General features: G+C 38.7%; 2 protein-coding genes across 3 annotated transcripts; both read left to right on the top strand.

The window, feature by feature from the left end:
• Positions 1–13,627: 13,627 nt before the first annotated feature.
• LOC116260640 (E3 ubiquitin-protein ligase ATL41-like) lies at positions 13,628–14,179 on the top strand. Its single transcript, XM_031639086.1, has one exon. The coding sequence runs from the start codon at positions 13,628–13,630 to the stop codon at positions 14,177–14,179; it is 552 nt and encodes a 183-aa protein (XP_031494946.1).
• Positions 14,180–19,657: 5,478 nt separating this feature from the next.
• Positions 19,658–21,421, top strand: LOC116261126 (PLASMODESMATA CALLOSE-BINDING PROTEIN 5-like). Of its 2 annotated transcripts, XM_050079672.1 has the most exons (4): positions 19,658–20,269; positions 20,396–20,423; positions 20,762–20,906; positions 21,104–21,421. In XM_050079672.1, the coding sequence occupies exons 1-4, from the start codon at positions 19,876–19,878 to the stop codon at positions 21,182–21,184; spliced, it is 648 nt and encodes a 215-aa protein (XP_049935629.1). In that variant the 5' UTR covers positions 19,658–19,875; the 3' UTR covers positions 21,185–21,421. The 2 variants fall into 2 exon arrangements, with proteins under 2 accessions (XP_049935629.1, XP_031495608.1); XM_031639748.2 differs by having other exon boundaries at positions 19,660–20,269; positions 20,762–21,421.
• The last annotated feature ends 1,013 nt before the right edge of the window (positions 21,422–22,434 follow it).

Genomic DNA, 22,434 nt, shown 5'->3' with positions numbered 1-22,434 from the left:
CACTTTCTTCTTCCTCTACCTCTCGAGATTAGATTTAACATCCTCTACAGCTCTCCAATCTATCAACAAAAAAACTCCAAAATTCTTTAGACACTGCACAACGGTGGCAATCTTCATCTGCTCTGTTACACAGATAAGAATGTGATCTCAATGAGAAGCTTAATTTTTTGAGACGGCTTTTCCAGATGGCCCTCAGAAGAGCCATCTTTATCCAGATAGCGCTGCTGAGCATGTTAGGGGGAGCTTCACTACGAACCTGCTCCCATAGATTCTTTCTAATGATTGGCTGAGTAGACTTACCATGAAGAACCAGTTGATCTGTCCCAGACCACCGAAATCTGTCGATAGTCTCAAGAATGCTTATGTTCGCCAATCTCTCAATGTCCACAAGATGTGGTGATCTCAGTATGTTCGCGGCTGAATTCATAAGATGATGTTTAATGAGGCCAAAGATCTGTTCATCAGAAATAAGTTTCAGCAGAAAATTATTCTCTGATTGAGACACCAACGGGCCATCAACAAGACAAGATGAGATCTCTCCATTACCTTCTGTAGTTCCCAAGACGGCCCTAAACAAATCAGTGTCAATCTTCATCACCTGCTTAGGATCATCGCCTACTTCATCTCCTATTTTTAGTTGATGAATATAATTTTTCTTGCGTCTACCACCAACTGATGCCTGAAAAAAAAGTGTTTAGAAATGTGAGGTAGAGGACATTTTAGATCCCAAATTAAAAAAAAAAAAAAGAGTTTACCTCGCATATTGCATAATAGAGTGTGAAGTGTATGGAACATACGGTACAAGTGCAATACACAGCCAATCTAAAATATAGGTGGTCTATTTTATTGTAAATTAAAAAAAAAAAAGACGATATTGTTGTTAGACTCATAAACTCCTCAAGTAAAAGAAGTATTATATTCAATTCCTTGTGTTTGGTGCATGGAGGAAGCAAAGTCAAATTATATCTCTGCCTTCGACTCGACTCCTTCCTTTCTGTTAATTTCTCAAAGCAAATTTTCAGTATAACAAGTTTTGCCTTTTGTTTTCAGTGTGAGAAACCAATAATAAAGATTGGCATGCAAAAAAGACCCTAAGTCATACCCTGAGTCCAACTAGTAAGTTGAATATTATGAGTGTAGAAGCCAGGTTTGGATCGGGATCTTATTCATTAGGCTGTAGGTTTCTAGGGATGTCAATGGATTGAATTTGGATCTGTTTGAATTGCTTTAAAGAATATAGATATGCAAAAAAAAAAGAAGAAGAAGAAGAAGAAGTAAACATCCAACTAAGAAATCAGGTGGATTCGGATTAAAAAAATGACATTTTGATCCAATTTAGTTTTAGGTTCCATTTTAAGTAACTACCTAATCAGATCTCAATTTAAATTTGGATTTAGTTTTATAAACAGATATCTTTAAGTCCTATACCTGTACATTTTCCCTACACCTTAAAAGCTGCTTTTCATGATATAATAATGCGGTCCGGATTTGATTGAATATTTCAACTTGGATTTGGATTAATTTTTAAATTTTAAAGTTGGATTTAGATCAGTTCTAGAATTTAAATTGTGGATTTAGAGAAGATATCGACTTTTTCTTATTCCACAGTTGAATACAAATTCAAATCCAAATGTTTAATCGGATATGGTAAATGGTACATCTGATTCAAACTTGATCTGTTGACATCCCTATAGGTAGGTATCTAACGAAAGTTGATCTCTAGAAAAAATTACAACAAAGAATTCAGGTGGGCGGAGTTCTTAACCCTTGTGTCCATGTCTGTTCACACATTGGGTTGCTTCTTAGAAGATACAGACTGATCTAACACTTGATGATGGAGGAGAATATTGCAGCTGTATTCCTCTAAAGAAACTCAGTCATCCTTGTTCACCAAGTTGCTTCTCACAATGCGCGAGATCTCAAAAGCAGAAATTTCAGTATCCGATGATGGAGGAAAGGACGCGAACCAATCAAGTAGAAGTCAGCACACAAGAGACAGAAGTAAAGCTTCCATCTGAAAGCCTTCTTGCTGTACATACAAGGCACTAGTTTGCTCACAAATCCGTCATATCTGCTGGTTCTTACCATTGAGCATCAGCCTACAAATTTCGGTCATATGTTTTTCTATATTTTTAAAAATAAGTTAAAATATTTTAAATTAAATGAAAAATGAATGTATATGTATTGTCGAGCAGATGGAAGCAAAATGAATGTATTTTTCATTTTTCATTTAAATTGAATGAAAAATAAGTCATATCTTCTTGTCACTTTTATCTAAAATTGTATAAGAATTTGGATGTTTCATTTTGCAAGCCTATATACATGGAGGGGACCCAACCAGCTTTCCAACTGAAGAAAGCTTCTGTGTCTACATAGTTTCCCTAGTTTGAGATCACTTTGGATGAAACCCTGTGGATGGTAGAACATCCACACAAAACTTCAACTAATTCAATCTTAAGCTTTGGCCAAGTAAATGCTCTTGGATCTTGTCCTGCATGATCCCAAGAGTTCATACTCTTATTTTGTTAAGGGACATTGTCTTAGGTTTGGAATTTGTGAGTGTTTGCTTATGAACTTTTCAACAAACAATCAGTTTTGGCGTTTTGGATTTCACATTAAGTGGCAAAAAGTTCATATGTGTGGCACCCCGAGACACCAAAGGATGGCAATGTACCTTAGGGTGATGAAGATTGAAAGGAGGTTTCAACCTTCGGCTTAGCCGAGCAATAAGTCTTCCCTGCTCACCCAGAAAAACTTTATATACGAGGTCCGACCACTAGAGGTCAGACCTCACATCTTTATTAACCTCATATTACCTTGAATCTCAAATCTTTAGTAAACATTCATAGCCTCAAGAATTTTGCAAATTTTACCTCACGGGCAAGTCAAGATCATCGTTTTGTCCTGTTCATATTTTTGTTGAATGCTCTTTCCCCTTCACAAAAGTTTTAGGACTTGCTACAGTGTTTCCAAAAATGTCCTAGTAGGCCTAAAGGAATCCTACTATGAAGTTGTCGAAGCCTAGCACGTTATGAAAGATGCTAAAAGCAACGTATTTGAAGGGTTGGTGAAGCAAGAACAGAAAGCTTGATATCATCTTTCTGTGTTTACTAAAAAAAAGGAAACCCACTTTGGGCTTAATTATCGATCAAACTTAACAAGTACTTTTCAAGATAGAGGCAACAAACTTTGAGAAGTGGAGGAAACCAAGACATAGCTCTGATCTCAGATTTGAAGCTGATATGAGACCCGCTTTATATGGAGCCTACAAAAATAAACACTGCGTTTCTCAATTGTGTAAAAAATGAGAATACAAGATCCTCAATATATGGTTAAAATCTCATATCTGAGGCTGAACTTTAAAGGAGAGGTGTCTGACTTCAAATCTTCAGATACGGGATCTTTTGTGATTTTAAGTCGCATCCAAGGTTAAGAAAAGACCCAGTTTTTTTTTTTTTTTTTTTTTTTTTTTTTATAAATCATGGATCTGTGGTCAGGCTCCTGCTTCTCCCCTATCTGACTACAAATCCAACGTTTTCACAAGGTAACTTGAGAAATCCATTGTTTGTGTAAGTTGTCCATTAACATAGAAGAGGACTTAAAATCAGCCTTGGATGATACCAAGATGAGGGCGACCACTGCTATGATTTTTACAGGTCTTGTAGTAGACGTCTGCTATGATTTTTACAGGTCTTAAAGTAGACGTGTGGGAGGGAGAAGCAAAAATTGAGATTGGCTCAACAAACGAGGTGAAAGCTGGTAGGCAGACTCAGTTTTGAACCATTCAACCATCAAGTCAGGTTCAGTTTTAAACCATCCAACCAAAGTCTTTTTTGTTAGGAGATACAAGTTGAAGCATGTGGTGAAAATATTTTGAGATACGAAAGTATGCTATGCATTTTAAAGGGATAAACGATTGAGTGGATGCTTTGGCTTTTTTTTTTTTACTAACTCACCTACAAACAGTTACTAAAGAAAGGCTTATTGAATCGCCTTTCTAGATTAGAAAGGCGATAAAGAGACGAATCATCGAAGCCACTGGTTCATTGAATTGTTGTTGAAAAAATATAAAAGAAACATAATAAATAAGAGCAAGCAATGATAAACTTATTTTCATTAAACTTACATGGTTTTCATTATAGAAAGTTATGTCTTGGTTTCACAATGCAAAAAAAAAATTAAATAGATAACATTGCCATAATCTTACTAAATCTGATTTTACTAATCTTGTGAAAAGATTTTCTTCTTACCAACCTAGCCACTCGATTCATTTCCCCATTTTCTCACTACGGGTCCAAGCCAATGGCATCATATGGCGAAGAAGGGTGGTGGTGAGAAGGGATTCACGCAGGCAGCAAAAGAATGACCAGCCGGTTCGGGAAGACCTCCGGTGAAGAGTGGCCGGTGAACACTGGCCGCCGGTGAATGGGAATTAATATATCTGGTCTGGCGCGTATAAAAAAGACAAAAGTGCAGTGAGGAACGGAACCTCGCCATGACAATCAAGGATAAACTAAAATAACAAGAAAAGAGGAAGTCCTGCAGAATCTAATCTCCTCCCATTTTCCCTGCGCTCAAGTGGACAAATTAAAAGATTTTAAAAGCGAAACCGCGGAGGCGGAGAGAGGTTGTGCGGCCGGCCAATGAATGCAGCCCAAAGAGCTCCATCCATTTCCCGCCTCTCCCATCGACAGTCCATCTCACATGGACTCCACCTTTTAATTCTATTCCGCCCATCGACCTCCGACCAGCAGTCGACAGTGTGACCTTGAATGCAATTGCTAAAAGCACAGAGAGAGATACAAAGAGCGAGCTAAGAGGGTGGGGCTCTTCCTCTCCGCCGCACCTTTTCAATGGCCGATGTCACCGAAGTTTAGTAGCTTCGCTTTCCCTTAGACTAGCCTTTTTACTAATTTTTTCGTTTTTCTATTGAATTCATTCTTCTTCTTCCTTGCTTTCCGCAGTTTCTTGATCGACACTGTGGATTCCCCAACAGGGAAGAAGCCCACTGGTGATCCCAAATAATCAAATGGCATAAATTTATCGAAACATGATCTTGGTCAACTTTTATAAATCAACTTTTTGCATATGTTTGCTGATTAAAAAGCTACCCAACAAAATTTTATTGCATTTAACAACTATAAAGCTTTAATCACCATTGATTCTTGATACAGAACAGATTTGAGAGATACAAAAGCAGATCTACAGACACCATGGCTTGATTTACCCAAAAGTGGACAATAAGTAAGTTTAATTTCTGAAACATATTCCAATGAAGTGAAACCCGTTCTGTGAAATATATTTATTAGAACCTTTGAGAGGTTAGCTTTTCATAAAGTTGACAAATGAAAAGATCGGAGGTCGAAGAGATGCATTGATCATTGTTGTCCGAATCAGCCTGAATCGGCGCCGCAAAATGTCAACATCTAGCTTTAAGGCCGTCAATGTGACGGGACATCGGCGTTTTACATCTGTTATGTTATATGTGTCCACAACAAAGAAGTGCCTATGGTGCCCCACACTCATTTGGAAATAAATGTGCTCACCCACCATTTAACTAAGATTCAATGCCCACATATTGCAATCGGCTAACATTTATCAGCTTCAATGGCCCAATCTCTCTTCTTTTAGGCCATCTTCGACTGCCTACGTAGTTCTTTAAATACATTGGTTGTGTTAAGCCTACAACTGATGGTGTTACATTGTATGACGCAATCAAACGTACCCTCAAAGTGTTCATCATACTCTTCAACTTATTATTCATTTTCAATTCAAGTTTTGAATAATTTAAGTTACTGGTCAACTTGAGTTATTTCTCCATGAACGATATATCAACAACCTACCATCCAAAAAAAAGATTGAAGGTCCCTATTCTCTTTATCTCTTAGGTCACGACAGCAATAGCATTAGCGATGTCAGCGGTGTATTTTTCAACTTAAGTAATGGACTTCAGCAAGATATGTACTAGAGGAAACAAAATAGAGACCTACTTCTTTACTGTTTATTATCTTGACCAGTTACGCTATGCCACTTGAAACGGTTAACCTATCTTAGTTCATGTAGAGAAAATTAAATATTTATTCATTGATCACATCTTTGAAAGAAGAATAATGTATTCATATATGTTAAGAGTTTCTACATGAAATACCAACAACGTTATGATAATTATATCATGAAGATGTACAACTTATATGTAAGGAAAGGTACACAAGATGTGTCTTCTTTAGATCTTGGATTTTCTGATTTGGAACAAGGTTTTGTATGCTTAAGGGGACTAATCTACCCTCTTACTCTTGCATAAACACTATAATAATTCCTTATTGTCAAGTGGATATTCTCATCCGAACCTCGAAAATATATTTGGAAAACCCAAAAATAGAAGAATTCACCTAAAAAATGAAACGATAAGAATGATTACTTTAGCAAAACATCATAAATGCATGAACCTCACAAATTAAGATCCAATGCCAGTCTCTATATGGATCACAACTAACAACTTTAATGTCGCAATGTTGTGTTTTTTAATGTTGTCAAGTTTTATAATCGATTACCCAACAAAGACTTCACAACAATCCAATTCCAGACTGTACAAGACTTTCTTTCTATAAAGTTCACATTCATCAACCTAAAGGGATGAAAAGACATTCATTTTTATATGTGCGCTACATAGAACTACCCACATATATCCATGTGCGATAGTACCTACATGTAGAGGCCAATGGTGCCAAAGGATAGTGGCAAGATTCCACGTGACATCATGAATGATATGCCCTTGACCCATCTTGCTTTTCTAACCTTTCATTTTCGTAAAGTAGTCGCTTTCACAGCTCTTCAACTTGCATGTCAGTGGTGCTTCTTTTTACAGTACCATAAAGTTCCTTTTACAGTACCATAAAGTTTCACCAAAAAAAGATAAACAAGCAATTAGGAAGAATTAGAGAAAGGAGAACTTAACTTTTTTTTTTGTTCTACTCACTAATCCATCCTTTGTCAATCGCCACTTACAAATCTGATCCTTAATGATTGGCAAATCCAACCTTTATCGTTACTTAGTGACCACAAATCCACCCCTGGCAAATGACAAATCCATCCTTTTCCACTTTCAACTTTATATCCACCCTTTTCGATTCATCACACCCAAATTCATTCCCTGGTGCTGCCCAATATCTATCCTCATCTTTACTTAGCCATTTCAAGTCGGTACTCCTTCAGACTGACAAGTCAAGAACTTTAAGTGAAAAGCACTAGAAGTAATGAAAAAGAGAGTGTGTGACTTAACTAGAATAACAAATTATTTGAACATGATAATATCCTTTCCTGCCAACTTACCTGTAACAAGCTTCTTGGTAGCCGTGATTAAATTATCAAGAAGACAGTTATTTTAATGCATGAACAAGTTTGTCTAAGGCAATCCGTCAATTGCCTGAACAAAAAAAGTAGAAGCAGAAGTTTGCAATACTGTCTGTGTGAGAGCAAAAGAGAGACTAAGACCCAGCCACATTAGCCTCAAGGCAACCTTCAACCCAAATTAACATTACTCAATACCATTAGGATAGTACCCTCCAAAGTTGAACCAATAACATAGAACATAGTTAATAAACCCACCATGGCTCAACCAGTTGTGTTACCCATCACTTAGTGTGAGAGAGAAGTTGTCTTACCCATCACTTAGTGAGAGAACTTAGTGAGAGAGAGAGCAAGGGGAGGGGGGGCACGAGGACACCCTCCACTTAAACCACAAAAACTCCTCAACCCTACTCAACTGTCACTGCCAACAAACAAAAGATGTGCATATTATACACCATCTTGCCCGACCAATTAGAGAGCAACAGTTACCGTAGAAACGAATTATATACATAAAGGCATTCTCTCTCTCTCTCTCTCTCCCTCTCTCCCTCTCTCTCGTGATCATCGCGTGTGGGAACTCCAATGGAGGAAGAGGATCCAGCTATTGCTATGTGCACGTGTGGCAGCAAGGAGTTGATCCGAAAGGGCTTAAAAATGGAGACGGGGAGCATCATGTGCGTTCATGACTAGACCTTCAACACAGGTGGTCGGCAATCTTAAAGGAAATAAAGGACTCGATCACGCATAACGCATTCCCTTTATATATGTATATGTATATATATACACACACACGCTTGATGAACATTTGGGGTCCTTTTCATATTTCAATGCATGTTAGTCAAATCAGATTCTACACCTTTTGCATATGAATATATAACTTTTAGACCATATTTTCCTCACAGTGCTACTGTACTGCTTGTTAAGAGTTCAAAATGTAGAAAAGCTATGAGCTCATTAAACGCATATTCATACACTAATTTCAAGTGGATGACTTTAACACTTGGTTGCTATTAAACAAACAACTATATCACATTCATGTGATTACATTCCAAGAAGAAATTAAATCTGACAAAAAAAACAAATTTAAAATTGCCCGTGCCTTCTGACCATTATGAGAATCTATATGTAAATTATATAAATACATACAAATGCTTATTATCTATTGATCTGGAAATGTAAAGAGAGAGAGCGAGAGTCGATGCATATATGCAGCAAAACTCCGAGGTTTCTTTAGGAGTGGATGATGACATTGGAGCACACACAAAAGCTGACGGTTGGTGGCTAATTTCTATAATAGGATGTTAGTTAAGGGGAATAGGAGGAGACAATGGAAGTCATTAGCCCTTCTCTGCATCGCCATCAATCATGTCATCCACTCACAATCTTAAATTCTTTTTATAACCTCAGCAACACTAAGTACATGTAATCTCCACATAAACAATCTGCAAGAACGTGGCCTCGCTCCTGCTATAAAAGGCCCAAGGCCCATCTCTGATTCTTCATCAGTCTGATATCGAGCAACTAGCTTCCTCCATTGCAGTACCAATGGCGAGATTCAGAGCTGCGACAATGGTGGTGGTGTTGGTTCTTCTTCTTTCTTTGCCTTGCAGCTTCACTGAAGGAGCTCGCGTTCCTGTTGGCATGGTGGAGGGAAGCAAGGCTGCTGATCAATCGAGTCAGAGGCTGCCGCAGCCTGGCGACGATGGTGTGGAGATGAAGTGGAGGAGGAAGATGGCGGCAGAGTCTGCCTGGCTCGACTCCAGGAGGGTGAGTCCTGGTGGCCCTGATCCTCAGCACCATGACCAGCCTCCCTACTAAAGAACCCTCTCTGCAACGCCATCTTCTTCTCCGTTTCTTCTTTTTGTGGAGATTTGGTTTGCGGCTGTGAGGCGGAAGAAGGAAAGTTTTTGTACCAAAAACCAGCTGAGATGGAATAAGTGCTTTTGGGATGTAATTTGTTTCACGGTCAATTTTATGTCTGCTTCTTTTCTCTGATTTCTCTCTCGTGGATAGGGACTAGGGACCCACTCTTGGGGCCCACTGGACAAGGCAGTATTTGGACCGGCCTAATCGGATCCAAATATGTGTACGGGTTTGGATTTTTTCAAAACTAAATCCAGGAGCGACCAGCTTGAGAGACTCTGTTTGCAATCGAGATAAAACAACTGTGAAGAATTAATCAATAATTCGCAGATTTGAATGACAACTGAATTCTACCTTATTCATCGGATCGACAGAACTAAGCTGAATGAACCTACCCTGCTGATACATATGCATACAAAAGAAGAAAATGAAAGTTGTGTCATGCATAATATTGGAGCGTTTGACGCAACAAACAGGAAAAGAAAAACAAGAAAAGGTTGCAGCTGCAAGGTGGCATTTATGAGTGGGAGGGGAAGACTCACCATAAGCTTTCACCAAACCACTTATTCTCTTTAAGTTCAATGGTCTCCTTTATGTGCCTTGGGGTGCAGCCCTCGCTGCACTTGAGTTTGCGCATGGATAATCCTAACCCTTTTTTTGCAGCATAAGAAGTTGACACACTTGACATCCGAAAGATAGAAAGATAGAGTCTACCCAGCTTTCATCCCCGAGCTATTGTGTCAGCCCCATCGGACAACATAAGCGGCATTTGCAAGTCTGAGTATCAAGGAATTCTCTTTGATCTGATCATTAATAGATTGACACCCTAACTAATTGGTTTTACTGGTTCAGTTGCTTGGAGAGTACTTGGCTATGTTTTTGGAATACATGGTTGAATAAATTCTTCAAGAACATTATATATGCTTTTTTTTAAGAAACACGAAGGGACATGTTGCACTATGTATAGATATTGTTTTTAAACCCCAGACGTAATCGCTAAACATAACTATATCCTGCTTTTTAGAACAAGAACCTAGTATTCTTGAAATCAATATATATTGTATTAGCGTGCGCGTTAATAACACAATATTCCTTTTTTATCAAACAGCTTCTTAGATGACTGGGAGACTCATCTATAAGGGAACCTTGTTTTCATGTGGCTTCTCTATGACAAGGGTAAAACGATAAATTGTTTTAAGAGAACAAATGGCTCCAGAAGTGTTGTCGAACCAAGATGTGATCATAGTTGTCTCTTTATTCTATTACTAAAGGAATATTAGATAGCATGTCTGTGTTGTATTCTTGTTGGCTTTTCATGTTCGTAAAGGCCACTCATTGGGTAACTTGCAGCCTTCCTACGATCATCGATGGCGAATGGCGACGCATAGGATCTAGAGCAAAGCAAACATGCACTTTAAGCTGTCAGGTATTCTGGGTTCAGGAAAAACTCCATAACTTACCTGACTAAAGATTTAGACTTGAGACCTTCGTGCTGGCTCCATGAGGCATAGTTCATACGATCGGATTTGGGGTGTGTTACTTTCATTGACCATAAGGATTTGGGGTGTGTCTTTAGTTCAAAACCCGGAAAAGGCTACTTTCATTGACCATAAGGAGGTAGGTCCTATGTGCAAGTTGAAGCATATGAAAACCCCACTTCTTTGTATCGAACAAACCAAACTTAAAACCTAGCCAAGAGTTACAGATTTTCAGGATTTCTTTAATTCGTTTTTTCTTGCACAATCTGTATCGAGTGTTTAATTTGATAGACTCAGCTTGCATACCCAAAAGAAGAAAGGGTAGCTTTTTGGTGTGCTTGTCTATTATTTGCTGTTTAGTGCTTACTATAAATGCTGAATAAAAAAATTATTTTACCTTTTTAAGTATTCACCACCAATACTTAAGAAGATATGCTAATGCTTTATTCGTTAAAGGTGTTCGCAATTTGATCAATCAACACGTTGTATAGGTCTTGTCTGTACCATAATAATTTGAAGCAAAGATCTGGTGCGCTTGATCTTGTCAATAATTGACTTGCGTATTGAATCTCCAGTTATCCAGATTCAATAAGCAAGTTATCCAGATTCAGTAAGCAAGTCAATTATTGACAAGATCTGATCAAGCGCACAAGATCAGAAAACCATGTCCTTATTACCCTTGTTAAATGATCCAACTTCTCGACATGAAGATGTACCTGAATACCCTTGTTAAATGGGGCAGTTGTTAGTAGTGTTTCGTGCATCTTTTGTGGCGCCATTGTTCCCTATGTAGGATGAAAAGATAAGGGGCTCTGCTTTTTGTTTTACTTCTAACTCTTTGATTCATTGAATTAAGATGGATGGCCAAAGTAGAGCAGCTATTATAATAATTCGGTTCACTCTTACACCAGGCTCAGGTTCATGGTAGGATAGATCCCAACCTACCCTACCTTCAGTTCCAATTGAAAAATGTTAGGAACCAAAATAGTCAATCACTTAATAACTTTCTTCATAAGTTGCTCTATGATTCATCAATAACTTAAATGCAGAAGCAAACTTTTGGGGTATTACAATTTACCTTTTCTCTTTAAAGTACATGCAGGACAAGTTTATATGGTTGAACCGGCTCTAATACTACTGTAACAATCAAATTAGTATTGAGCAGAGTTGTTGTATTGGAGTGATTGTCAATGATTTGACAAACTGAAGTTGTTATTCGCAATTCTCATAAATGCTAGGTAGTTACATATTCTCCAGTATTGAAAGCCATTTCCACTTTTTTTTCCTGACGCTTTCTTGAGCTTTAATGACGTTTTTCTCATGTCAGTAAAAAAATAGGAGTTCTTGTGTTTATAAACTTCTCTATCTCTCAAGCATGGATCCCAAGGGCCTTCCTTCCTTCCTCCAATGTCTTCATATTTTAAAGCTACCGCGTTTGATGGTTAAACTGCTTGCTTAATTCAGCCATGGATTACAGGTAACGCGGATTAGGGAGTCAAGGATCTCAAGTCCTTAAAAAAGTATGACCTAGCGTACCACACTGTAAAAGGAATTTGGCACCGAAAAATTCCAAGGTTTAACAAGCCAAGGATACGTTCTATCACAAACCACGATCTGGCCCGATATCCACGCAGTACTTTTTCCTTTTTGTTCATTGCAGCAGTGTTTGTGCCTGATCTGAAATCCATATCTCAAAATCCGTGAAACCCAAAGTGGACCGTGTTTGACATAATCAAATTACCCGTTTGTGTTTGCATCCATTATAGTATACGGCCTCTACTTGGCATTGCTTCAATCTTTTGGGTTATGCATCTGGATTCGTAATCAAACTTATTAGCTCTATAAATTATTTTATAGATCAGAACAACTTAAAGGTAGATTTTTAGGAAATCGGTAGATCCACCGTGTGAATGGGTGCAAACTGGAGATGAGGGGATTGGTGTCTCTGGAGCCCAGACGGTCCTAAAAAGGATGAAACATGATTAAGAAGACGGTCATCGATTGCGGTCAAAGCTTCTTATTCAATTCTCGTGGACCCATCGATGTAGTGAAGCTCCAGGAGCCCCCATTTGAGCCTAAAAAGTTGGAACATAGACCAAAAAATTTTACTTATTAGCAGCTCACCTTTTTTATATTTTTAAGACAAGTGTCACAATTTTGTTTTAATCTAAAAGCAATATGAAGTGTAGGGCTGCACAACGAGTCGAGCCAACTTAGGTCAAATTGAATTCGTTCTTACAAACTTGACTTGAGCTCTATTTATTTATAAATGAGGTGAGTTAGAGTTTAAATTTACGCTCAAAATGCCAAACAAATCGAATTCGAACTGAAAAAAACTTGACTCATTTAAACTCAACTCTGCTCAACTATATAAAACTGGTTTGCTGATTACATAAAAATGGTTCATTTGAATGCGGAATATGTGCATTTTTTCTTTAGATTTTCTGTTAGATAGTCGTTCATAGTTAAATTAGTTAGAAAATTTTGTTTAACTCGTTATAATTAAATTAGTTAAAAGAAACTAGTTAAACCAATGAACAAGCTAAGTAAGTGGAGCTCGAGCTTGTTGTTATATCATCGAGCCAAGCTAGAACCTGTTCTATGGAGCTGAACTTGAATTTGAGGCCAGCTCTAGTTTTTCTAGGCAAGTTGATCTCTAGCCGGCCCAGCTCCTGTGCCGACGAAGATGGTGGGACACTATGAGAAAAAACCTAAAAATGAAGTCATTTTAAGATTATTGATTAAAAGTTGAGCTCCTAAATGAAACTTCTCAAATATATGTATACAAGAAGGAAGCTGCTGGGAACAGCCCCGGCTAATATTCAAATCTCGGCGGTCTTGTTCCTGATAGAGAGGGGAAGAGAGAGAGAGGCCACTATCTGAATTTTCCGTTGACACAGGCCGTTGAATTCTCCGGCCAACTCCTGACGTTTGTGAAGATGGACACGGACGGTGATAATCAGTTCCATGGCTCCCAGCAAAGCAACTACCCACTAGTCATGCGCACTGCCATCCTCTGTCTCTCCGGCGTCATCATCCTTGTGGCCCTCCTCCACCTCTACGCTCACTGTCTGGCGAGGCGCTTCGTCGGCACGGATCTGAGCGGCGAGCCCGGCGTCGCCATCATCGTTGGCTCAGGCCCCGAGCAGTACCCCAAGCACAGCCTCGGCGCGTCGATGGTGGCGGCCCTCCCTCTCTTCTCCTACCAGCAGAGGAAGCCCGACTGCTCAGAGCGGCGGGAGTGCGCCGTCTGCCTCTGCTCCTTCGAGGAGGGCGAAATGGCGAGGCTGCTTCCCAACTGCCTCCACTTCTTCCATGTTGAGTGCATCGACATGTGGTTGTACTCTCACTCTACGTGCCCCGTTTGCAGGTCCGCCGCCGAGCCCACCGCTGAGCTTAAAGGTAATCGGTTCGAGCCCATCGGCTCATCCAGTCTAAGTGCCGTAGATCATGGTCACCTGCAGCTCTTCCCATGGAAATCCTCTGTGTAAGAACATTATCAAGATGAATTTTTGGATTTTGACCTCACCTCTTTTTTGCCTTTTTTCTTTATCATGTAGCTTCTTTGTTTACAAATTCGACCAAGAATCCACCACTGGTCGTTTGGCAGCTGAAATATTTTGTAAGTGTTTCGTGAATTACTTAAAAATATCGTGATTCATTTATGCTTGAATCTTTAAGGCAGATTGATAAAACATTCACAATGAATTCTTACTGTCAAATGAGGTGAACATCGGGTGATCTCCAACCAGCCACCGTGGATTAGTACTTGTTCTGAGATCTTAACATATATATATATATATATTAGCAATCGTCATCAAACTCAACTACCTTGCTTTCCACCAGCAGTCGTAGGCCCCTTACGTCTACATGCTAATGTGGGCCATAAAGGTTCGGCTTAGTGATGCCATGGAATCAAACCAGTTCGATTTGAACCAACCAATTTAGAGAACTTCTGATAACATTTTTATATAATGTATTAGGAAGTCTACTTAACATAGCTCTACTATAGATATTGAAGTTTTTATTATAATTTAGACTCAAAGGAGGTGCACTTAAAATCGCTCCATTATATGTATTGATGGAGTTTTATTAATAGTTGATAGGTTTACTAGCTTTAATAAGATGGATAACTACTCTAAATTCCCAAGCACTTCAACCTGTTGATTGAAGAATTATATACTTGACAATCTAATCTCTCGTGTCAGGTCTGAACTCGGAAGAGAAAGAAGTCTTGACTTGACCCTTTTATGGACAATCAAGGCATACGAGATACTGAGATTAGTTTAGGATTATAAGATTTCAAGTCCGCCTTAAATTTAGAGTTCAAGGGAAAACTGCCCCCACTAAAGATAATCTATGTGCTCTGCAACCGAACCCCTTCGTCCCTGCCCGCCACTGTTGTTCCACTTCTTCTGCTTGTGGATTTATGGTGCCTTTTTATTGTGAACATCACCATTCGTAGTTTTGTACTTCCCCTGATTATGAACCAGCGGCGCTTTCCAGCCCTCAGATGATCTCCAAGTGCCAACTCCATTCTTCAGATTTACTGGTATTTATTTCTTGTGTTAATGCATGGCCATTCAATTGACGTTAAGAAACTTGTCAGACCATCGTCTTGTCCAGAATAGCAACGTCGAAGCTCGTTTTTAGTGCCGAGAGGCACAAAATATCAGAGTCAAAACATCACCATTTCATTCATTGCCAAGCTAACTAGTGAATGATCGTTTAAGCTCTTTGCCTTTGTCAAAAAAAGATTACAACTAAACTTCATGTTTAGTTCGATGTGAAGCGAAATACTGAAGGATCATGCACAATGCATTCTTTGCTTATTTCAAGTATATATATATATATATATATATATATATATATATATATATATATATATATATATATATATATATATATATATATATATATATATATATATATATATATATATATATATATATATATATATATATATAGAGAGAGAGAGAGAGAGAGAGAGAGAGAGAGGTGATGATTGGCAGGGGGCATGTGAGCTACTAGTACCGTCTGCTGCTATCATTGGGTGCAGTTATTAATGAGTATTGATGGGTCCAGAATGGCCGGTTAATGCGGGAATGCTGCCATCAAAGGCGGCTGCTATAAAGCTACCAGAGATTCTATAAATATGATAGTGGCAGCACTGCTGCTTCTGCTAACGTTTGAATCGTCAGTTCTGCCGGAGATGAAGGACATTTCCGTTCGACTGGGACAGGAAAAGAGAATCGTTCAGAAAGGGCGGTTTACCTTGTATTTAATTTCTCAAATCAGAACCTACAGTTGTGTTTGATTTGTTTCACTGATATCCACGGTGATCTGAGATCTTATGAAGTTAAGGTTAAATCTTTCTCTATCGAACCTTAAGTTCATAGTTTTTATACATTGGGATCCAGATCATTCTTTTTTTTTCTCTCTCAAATTTTGTTTTTCTGTTTTTAACTATCATCATCTTTACACTAAGTTTAGTGGATATTAACATATAGATTTATGTACGACGAGACTGATAGAGAATAATTTTATGAAATGTGTAAAATAATTGAATACAAAAACTATGTGACCTCTCCAATGTTGTAAAAAATTATCATTCATATAAAAAAAATTAACAGCTTATACATATTGTTGTAGGCATTATCTTGCACCAGCCTATGTCGACCGTAAGAAGTGGCTCGACAATTTAAGTTACTTTACCCGCAAACCCCTGCCTCATTGAGAGGAGGGGCGGGCATGGTGGGCAAACTCGTCGGGCTGGCTCGGCAATCGCTTGTGTAATCTCGGATCATTAAAAAGTATGGCCATGAGTCAAGGTTGGCTCTACTAGCCCTTGACTCACTTGATTCAGTTGTAGTGATATACATTATAGTTATTTTAAAACTCGACGAGTCGACGAGTAAACTCACTGACCTTCGACTCGTAAACTCATTGACCTGGTGACCGGGTCATCTGATCTGCCGATCCGAGTCACGGGTTTGCCAATTATGGGGGCAAATGTAAATCATACTGGTGGTACTCACAAAGCCAAGGTACAAATCACATTGGTGATACTCATAAAGCCAAGGATAGGTTCAACTTAGTTTTCAAAAAATAAAAAATAATTACCTTGATTTCGAAAAAGTGATTGTATATATCTTTGTAAAACTTCACAAAACATAATTTGCACATTTACACAGACTACATATTTGTTTGGGTTATACAACAGTTGAGAATAAAATATACAATCAAATGCACAAGTCTTCTTCCATTTGCCAATTAATGCATTATCTTTTTCGTTTAATTAAGAGCAACCGTATGCGCTCTCAGTAGCGAATCTTAAGTGATCTAGCCCGCTATGCTTGAACTAGTGAATTAGATCTTTGAACAAAAAGAGTAGATCTCCTGCGGTTTACATTAATAGAGCCGTAATTGTGTTTGATGCAGCAATTGTCGGCGTACACAAATTTGTTAGCACATCTCTATATAGTAGATGGTGCGGGAAGCATCAAATGATTTGGTCCTGTTTACTCGTGGTGTTGGAACTCAAAGCTTTCGTGTTGATGAAGAAGAACAAAAGCTCATTATTCACTAGTTGTGTCTTAATATCTGCAGAAACTGGCAGGGATCTGAGTGGCCATGTATTATACACCTAGGAGTTGGGGAGCTATTATTAATCTCTCTCTCTCTCTCTCTCTCTCTCCTGTGTGTGTGTGTGTGTGTGATTAATAGATACATATCTCTCTGTGTGTATGTGTGTGATTAATAGACCCCAAACTACTGGGTCAGTTATGAAAGCCAGACGACTCAAAATTGATTATTCCACTAATTTGGTTTTTTTTTAAGTTTAAATTATTTCTGTAATAATAAAAAATTGGACGGCTCTTTTGACATCAAATTTTGAATAGTAAAAAAAAAACCATGTTTTTCTCAACAAACAACTTAAACTAAAGCATAACTTTTGTGGATATGTATAAACATACTATAATATTCATATACTGTTTAAAATATTCTTAAACAAGAATTGAAGAAATCTAGTTTTTGTTTCTAACGTACGTGGTTTGAGATATACATACACACACACTAGACCACTTGGGTAAGATACAAAAACTAGGCCCATTAACATTATAGGTTGAAGTGTTTTTCTTTTCTTTTGCAGTACAACCTTATAGACGTGATCTTAAGAGTGCTTTGATGAGGAACATGTATTAAGTGAGTTATTTTTTTTTCCTTAATAGTATTTTTTTAATAATCCAAAAAGGAACAGCTCATGCAACAACAAAAATTTTGATAGTAGAAAAATCAAACATTTTAGAAAAATAACTTGACCATAACTTATATTAAGTTAGTCTTCATAAACACATTAAGGTTATAAGAACCTTATAGACATATATGTATACATTGACATATGATGAAATCAGCTGGCAGCTGCTGTAACACTAAAAACACCCTAACAAATTAAGGGCCATTTTCAACGGTTTCTATGATGTAGAGATGCCCCAAGCACTTACACAGGATGACTGGCATCTCTTGTCGGCAAACGAGTTATACCTCTTTCTCTCATTTGTTTTGTCTACGGGAAATGTCTCTGCCTCTGCTTCGTCCATAGACCAAAAGACTCCCATGGATGACGATCGCCTCTGCTGGAGCATTCCTCTCTCTGACAGCAGGCTGCTGTGTTGAGTTCTTCATCGCAATCATGGCTACCAACGTCGACTTCTTGGTGCATCTGAAATTTGCTAAAATTTGGTTCCTGAATTTTCACGTTTCAGGGAGCTGATAAAGAGGTAGAGAAATTGCAGGTGGCGAAGGAATATGTGTGCTTCTGTCTGTTTGCACATGTTAGTGGACACATAAAAAGAGTTGAAATTAGGGCTCTGGACAATGAGTTGAGCCAACTAGAGCTCGATATCGACTCATTTGTATGTTTACAACAAACGAGTCCATCTCGACCTTAACTGAAAACTTGCAGTTACAACTCGATTAAACTCGACCAAACTCGTTTGATCTAGGTAAACAGATAAAGTCACATAGGGAGTTTGTTAAAATGAGTTGAACTTAAGCCCGAACCTAGTATATTGAGCCGAGTTCGAGCCAACTTTGTGTAACTCCTTTTGAGTTTGAGCCAAGTAACACATAAGTCGAGTCAAGTTGAGCTGACCGAGCTTGAGAACTACTTGGCTCATGTACAGTCCTACTTGAAATGATGATGAGGGTGTTTTTTTTTTTTTTTTAGTTTTGGGTGAGCAAGAGGTTCATCTCACTGCCCGAACCGAGGCCCGAAGGCCCCCCATTCCCTGTGTCTTTGGGTCTTGAGCTGCATCAATGTCAACGATAGCAATGGTGCACCCTTTAACTTGAATGTCATGCCCTACCACCTTAAGACACAAGAACATAACACCCACAGAAATCAAACTAGAGACTTGTCTTTGTACAGGCTCCTACCCTGACTAGCTGCGCTTCGCCCCTTGAGACAGACTAAGAGAAAAGAAAAATGAAACTCAGATTTCGAGGACCTATATATTACCATATTGGTTTTAAAGGTTGTGTCATCATTTTTCGCGCAAGAATTTTACAAGCATACAATGTGAAATACAGCCACCATATTTATCCAAAACCCAATTTGGAATTAGTTCTATTAAGACGACTTCAAATCCAAGAAACTTTGATCAACCGTAACCAAATTCAACAAAGTTTCTTTCTTTAATGTTTGGATCAGATTTGGTTTTAAATATATATCTTATATCCAGTTCTCTTACATTTTAAAAGTCTAAAATTCAGAATCGAATGTGAATTCAAATGTTTGTTAGACTTAAATCAGATTTGGAATGTAAAATTGGGATTCGAATTCAGATTGAGACATTAGTTTTTTTCATTCACGTTTGAATCTGAATTGGAGAGGGAAGAAGGGGGTGAGGTCGACGCCTTGAAATCCTCCATTTATGCTGCTTTGCCAGCGCGTCTCTCGCTTCCGATCCCCGTAATTGCAACAAAGACATGGCGAAACCATTTGAAAAGCAAAGAGTCAAAAAGCCTACTGCCATATTCCCCACTAGCCGGTAGCCATTGCTCTCTCCCCACCTTTCTATCTCCAAACGGCTATTTTTCTTTCCTGCCCTCTCTGTTACCACATCTCTTCCTCTCTCTGTTACTCTCCCTCTGATAGAGTTCAGCCCTTCTGCTCCCTCCCATCATGGAGAAGAAACCTGGCAAGCACTTCCATTCCATTCGCTTCTCCTCCAGCTTTTTTATGACGGCCTTGTTGGTGGTGATGACGACAATTGGTGGGTCGTATGCGGCGGCGGAGGAGGACGGAGGGATTTCCAGGGAAAATAGAAGCAATGTGGAGCTGTGGTGCGTGGCGAAGAACAATGCGCCGGACTCGGCCTTGCAGGGGGCCCTGGACTGGGTATGCGGCCACGGCGGAGCTGACTGCTCGGCCATCCAGCCGGGCGGCCCCTGCTACGAACCCACCGACGTCCAGTTCCACGCCTCTTTCGCCTTCAACGACTACTTTCTCAAGAGCGGCCTCTCCCGCCAGAGCTGCGACTTCTCTGGCTCCGCCTCTCTCACCTCCCTCAACCCAAGTACTCTCTCTTTCTCCGGCATTTGCTTTTGTTGTTTTCGAATGCCTTCTGCTTACAGTTTCCTCCATTCGATCATGGTGGTTGTCTTCTTTCCCTCACTTTTCGTTGTTGAATCTGAATCTGCAGGCCATGGAAATTGCTTATTCCCATCGAGGTTCTCTCTCTTTCTCTCTTTCCGTGCAATCGTTTGTGCATCTGTTTTAGCCATTAAAGAGGGATAATCATTTTAAATGATGCTCAAATCAGAAAACTAACCAAAAATCAGAAACTTGGGCTCAAGTAGGCTCAAATCTATAATTTTTCTTAAGTACTATTTACATGTCCAAAAGCATAAATGTGTATATCAAATCTGAGGAACTAAAAATTGATTTGGACCAATGACTCTTGAGTTCTTTGTGCATACATTAATTTAATCTTTAAGCAAGTAGCTGTTTCTTTCAAAGCTGTGTTTTTCATGTCTACCTCTTTGAAAACGAAAGAGTCATGTTGCAGCTTTTCAATCAAGAATAATAGCTCAGCAGGAGATGGGAGCCTTGCCAGCGTCACAGATTCTACCGATGCAGACACTAGTGCGGGAGCTGCAACTAATGCAGTAAGAGCAGCTGTTTCTGCCGCCGCCGCGGGGACGGTCATTATGGTGCTGCTTTTCACGGCACCCCCTCTTCTCCCTTTTCCTTCCCAAATTAATAAACTTCTTCATATTGTAGAGCTGAACGCGTAGCCACTTGTTTTTCTCCAAATGATCAATGAAGAGTGCCAATGTTGATCATTTCTCCGTTTCCTTCTGTTCTTGTCAGTTGCAAGTAGATCACTAGGAGCTTTCTTTTTTCTTAGGTTGGCGTTACGACGGGAAGGAATGGTGAACCAGGACTCATAAAAACTAGGGAATGTGACTCGGAGAAAAGATATAGATAGCTGCGTAGCAAGATTATTAGTAACTCGTTCTACTTTGTCATCAAACATGTACCGCAAAGGGGTTTATATTATATTTGGCAAACTTGTGGACCTGAGTTGCAAGTTGCCGAATCGGCTAGGATCATTCATTTACTGGGTCACGAGTCAGGAACCTGCCGAGTCAATTTGGATCGGCAATTAATTACATGTTTTTGTTTGCTGTACATTGTTGAATATAGAAGTTTGTTATTTGTTGAATTGTGAAATATCATAAACTTTATTAAATATACGCAAAATACTTATATTACATGTTTTTCAGTTTTAGTTTATGAAAAATTAAATACAAAGTCCCCGTAAGCTTACCTTCTTTAGCTACTTATACGAATTTATGTATATATATATACATATAGACATTTATGACCTAATCCATCCGAATTGTTGAGGTAACTCTCTGATTCGATGATCCATACTTTAATTGATCCCGAGTCCGAGTTACAGGTTTGACAACTAATATTTACATGAATCATTAATGTTCCTTTCATGAAGGTTCTCTCCCTTGTTTATATAGTTCCACATTTTATGGTTGGCCATTCAAATGTTATTCAATGGGGTTGGTCAGGTCCCATAAGAAACAAAAAAATCCAACTACTGATGGAATTTCCATTTGCTAGTGATGTTCAACAGGTTGCTTTAGTGTTGGTTCTTTTGAAGATGGATGTTTTAAAGACAAACTCTACTTGATGGTTATACTGTAGATCTACTCATGTCCCCAAACAGTTTTGGACCCCAGGGTGGGGAAATTCAAACATAGCTCTGTTCTTTTACACACTTGCAATATAAGATTTGCCGAATGGCACATGACACATATTCGTCTCAAACGGTGGTTTTAAAGTAATCTTCTATTTAAATATTTTAAAAATAAACATTATTATTAACTTATTAAAAACAAGTAGATGTAAACTGAGTAGACTTATTCAAACACCATATAAGCCGATGTTCAAGAGCACACTTAACACACTCTGCATCGTTTTGATGAGGAGCCAATACCGATATGGGATACGCAGACGACCCCATATCAACCAATATGGCCTCATGTTGGCCGAGGTACAGATACGTTATTTTGTATCTTTTAATATAAAAATAATTATAAAATGGCTAATATATCGGCTATAATGCTGTATCTGTTTGAGTTTCAGGAACAACAAGACCCAAAACTGATAGTTAGAACATTGGCCGATATGCAACATATCAGACGATAGACGACCATGGTT

This window comes from Nymphaea colorata, chromosome 9 (genome assembly GCF_008831285.2).
Source record: "Nymphaea colorata isolate Beijing-Zhang1983 chromosome 9, ASM883128v2, whole genome shotgun sequence".
NCBI classification, from domain to species: domain Eukaryota; kingdom Viridiplantae; phylum Streptophyta; class Magnoliopsida; order Nymphaeales; family Nymphaeaceae; genus Nymphaea; species Nymphaea colorata.
The sequence above is the reverse complement of the archived record's forward strand: the minus strand, read 5'-3'. Positions and strand labels throughout refer to the sequence as shown.

Excerpts from the sequence above, each read along its gene's own strand:
- LOC116260640 (XM_031639086.1), top strand. The coding sequence starts at position 13,628 with ATGGACACGGACGGTGATAATCAGTTCCATGGCTCCCAGCAAAGCAAC.
- LOC116261126 (XM_031639748.2), top strand. The coding sequence starts at position 19,876 with ATGGAGAAGAAACCTGGCAAGCACTTCCATTCCATTCGCTTCTCCTCC. Across the intron at positions 20,270-20,395 it reads TCTCACCTCCCTCAACCCAA|GCCATGGAAATTGCTTATTC; the intron begins GTACTCTCTCTT and ends CTGAATCTGCAG. Across the intron at positions 20,424-20,761 it reads AATTGCTTATTCCCATCGAG|CTTTTCAATCAAGAATAATA; the intron begins GTTCTCTCTCTT and ends GTCATGTTGCAG.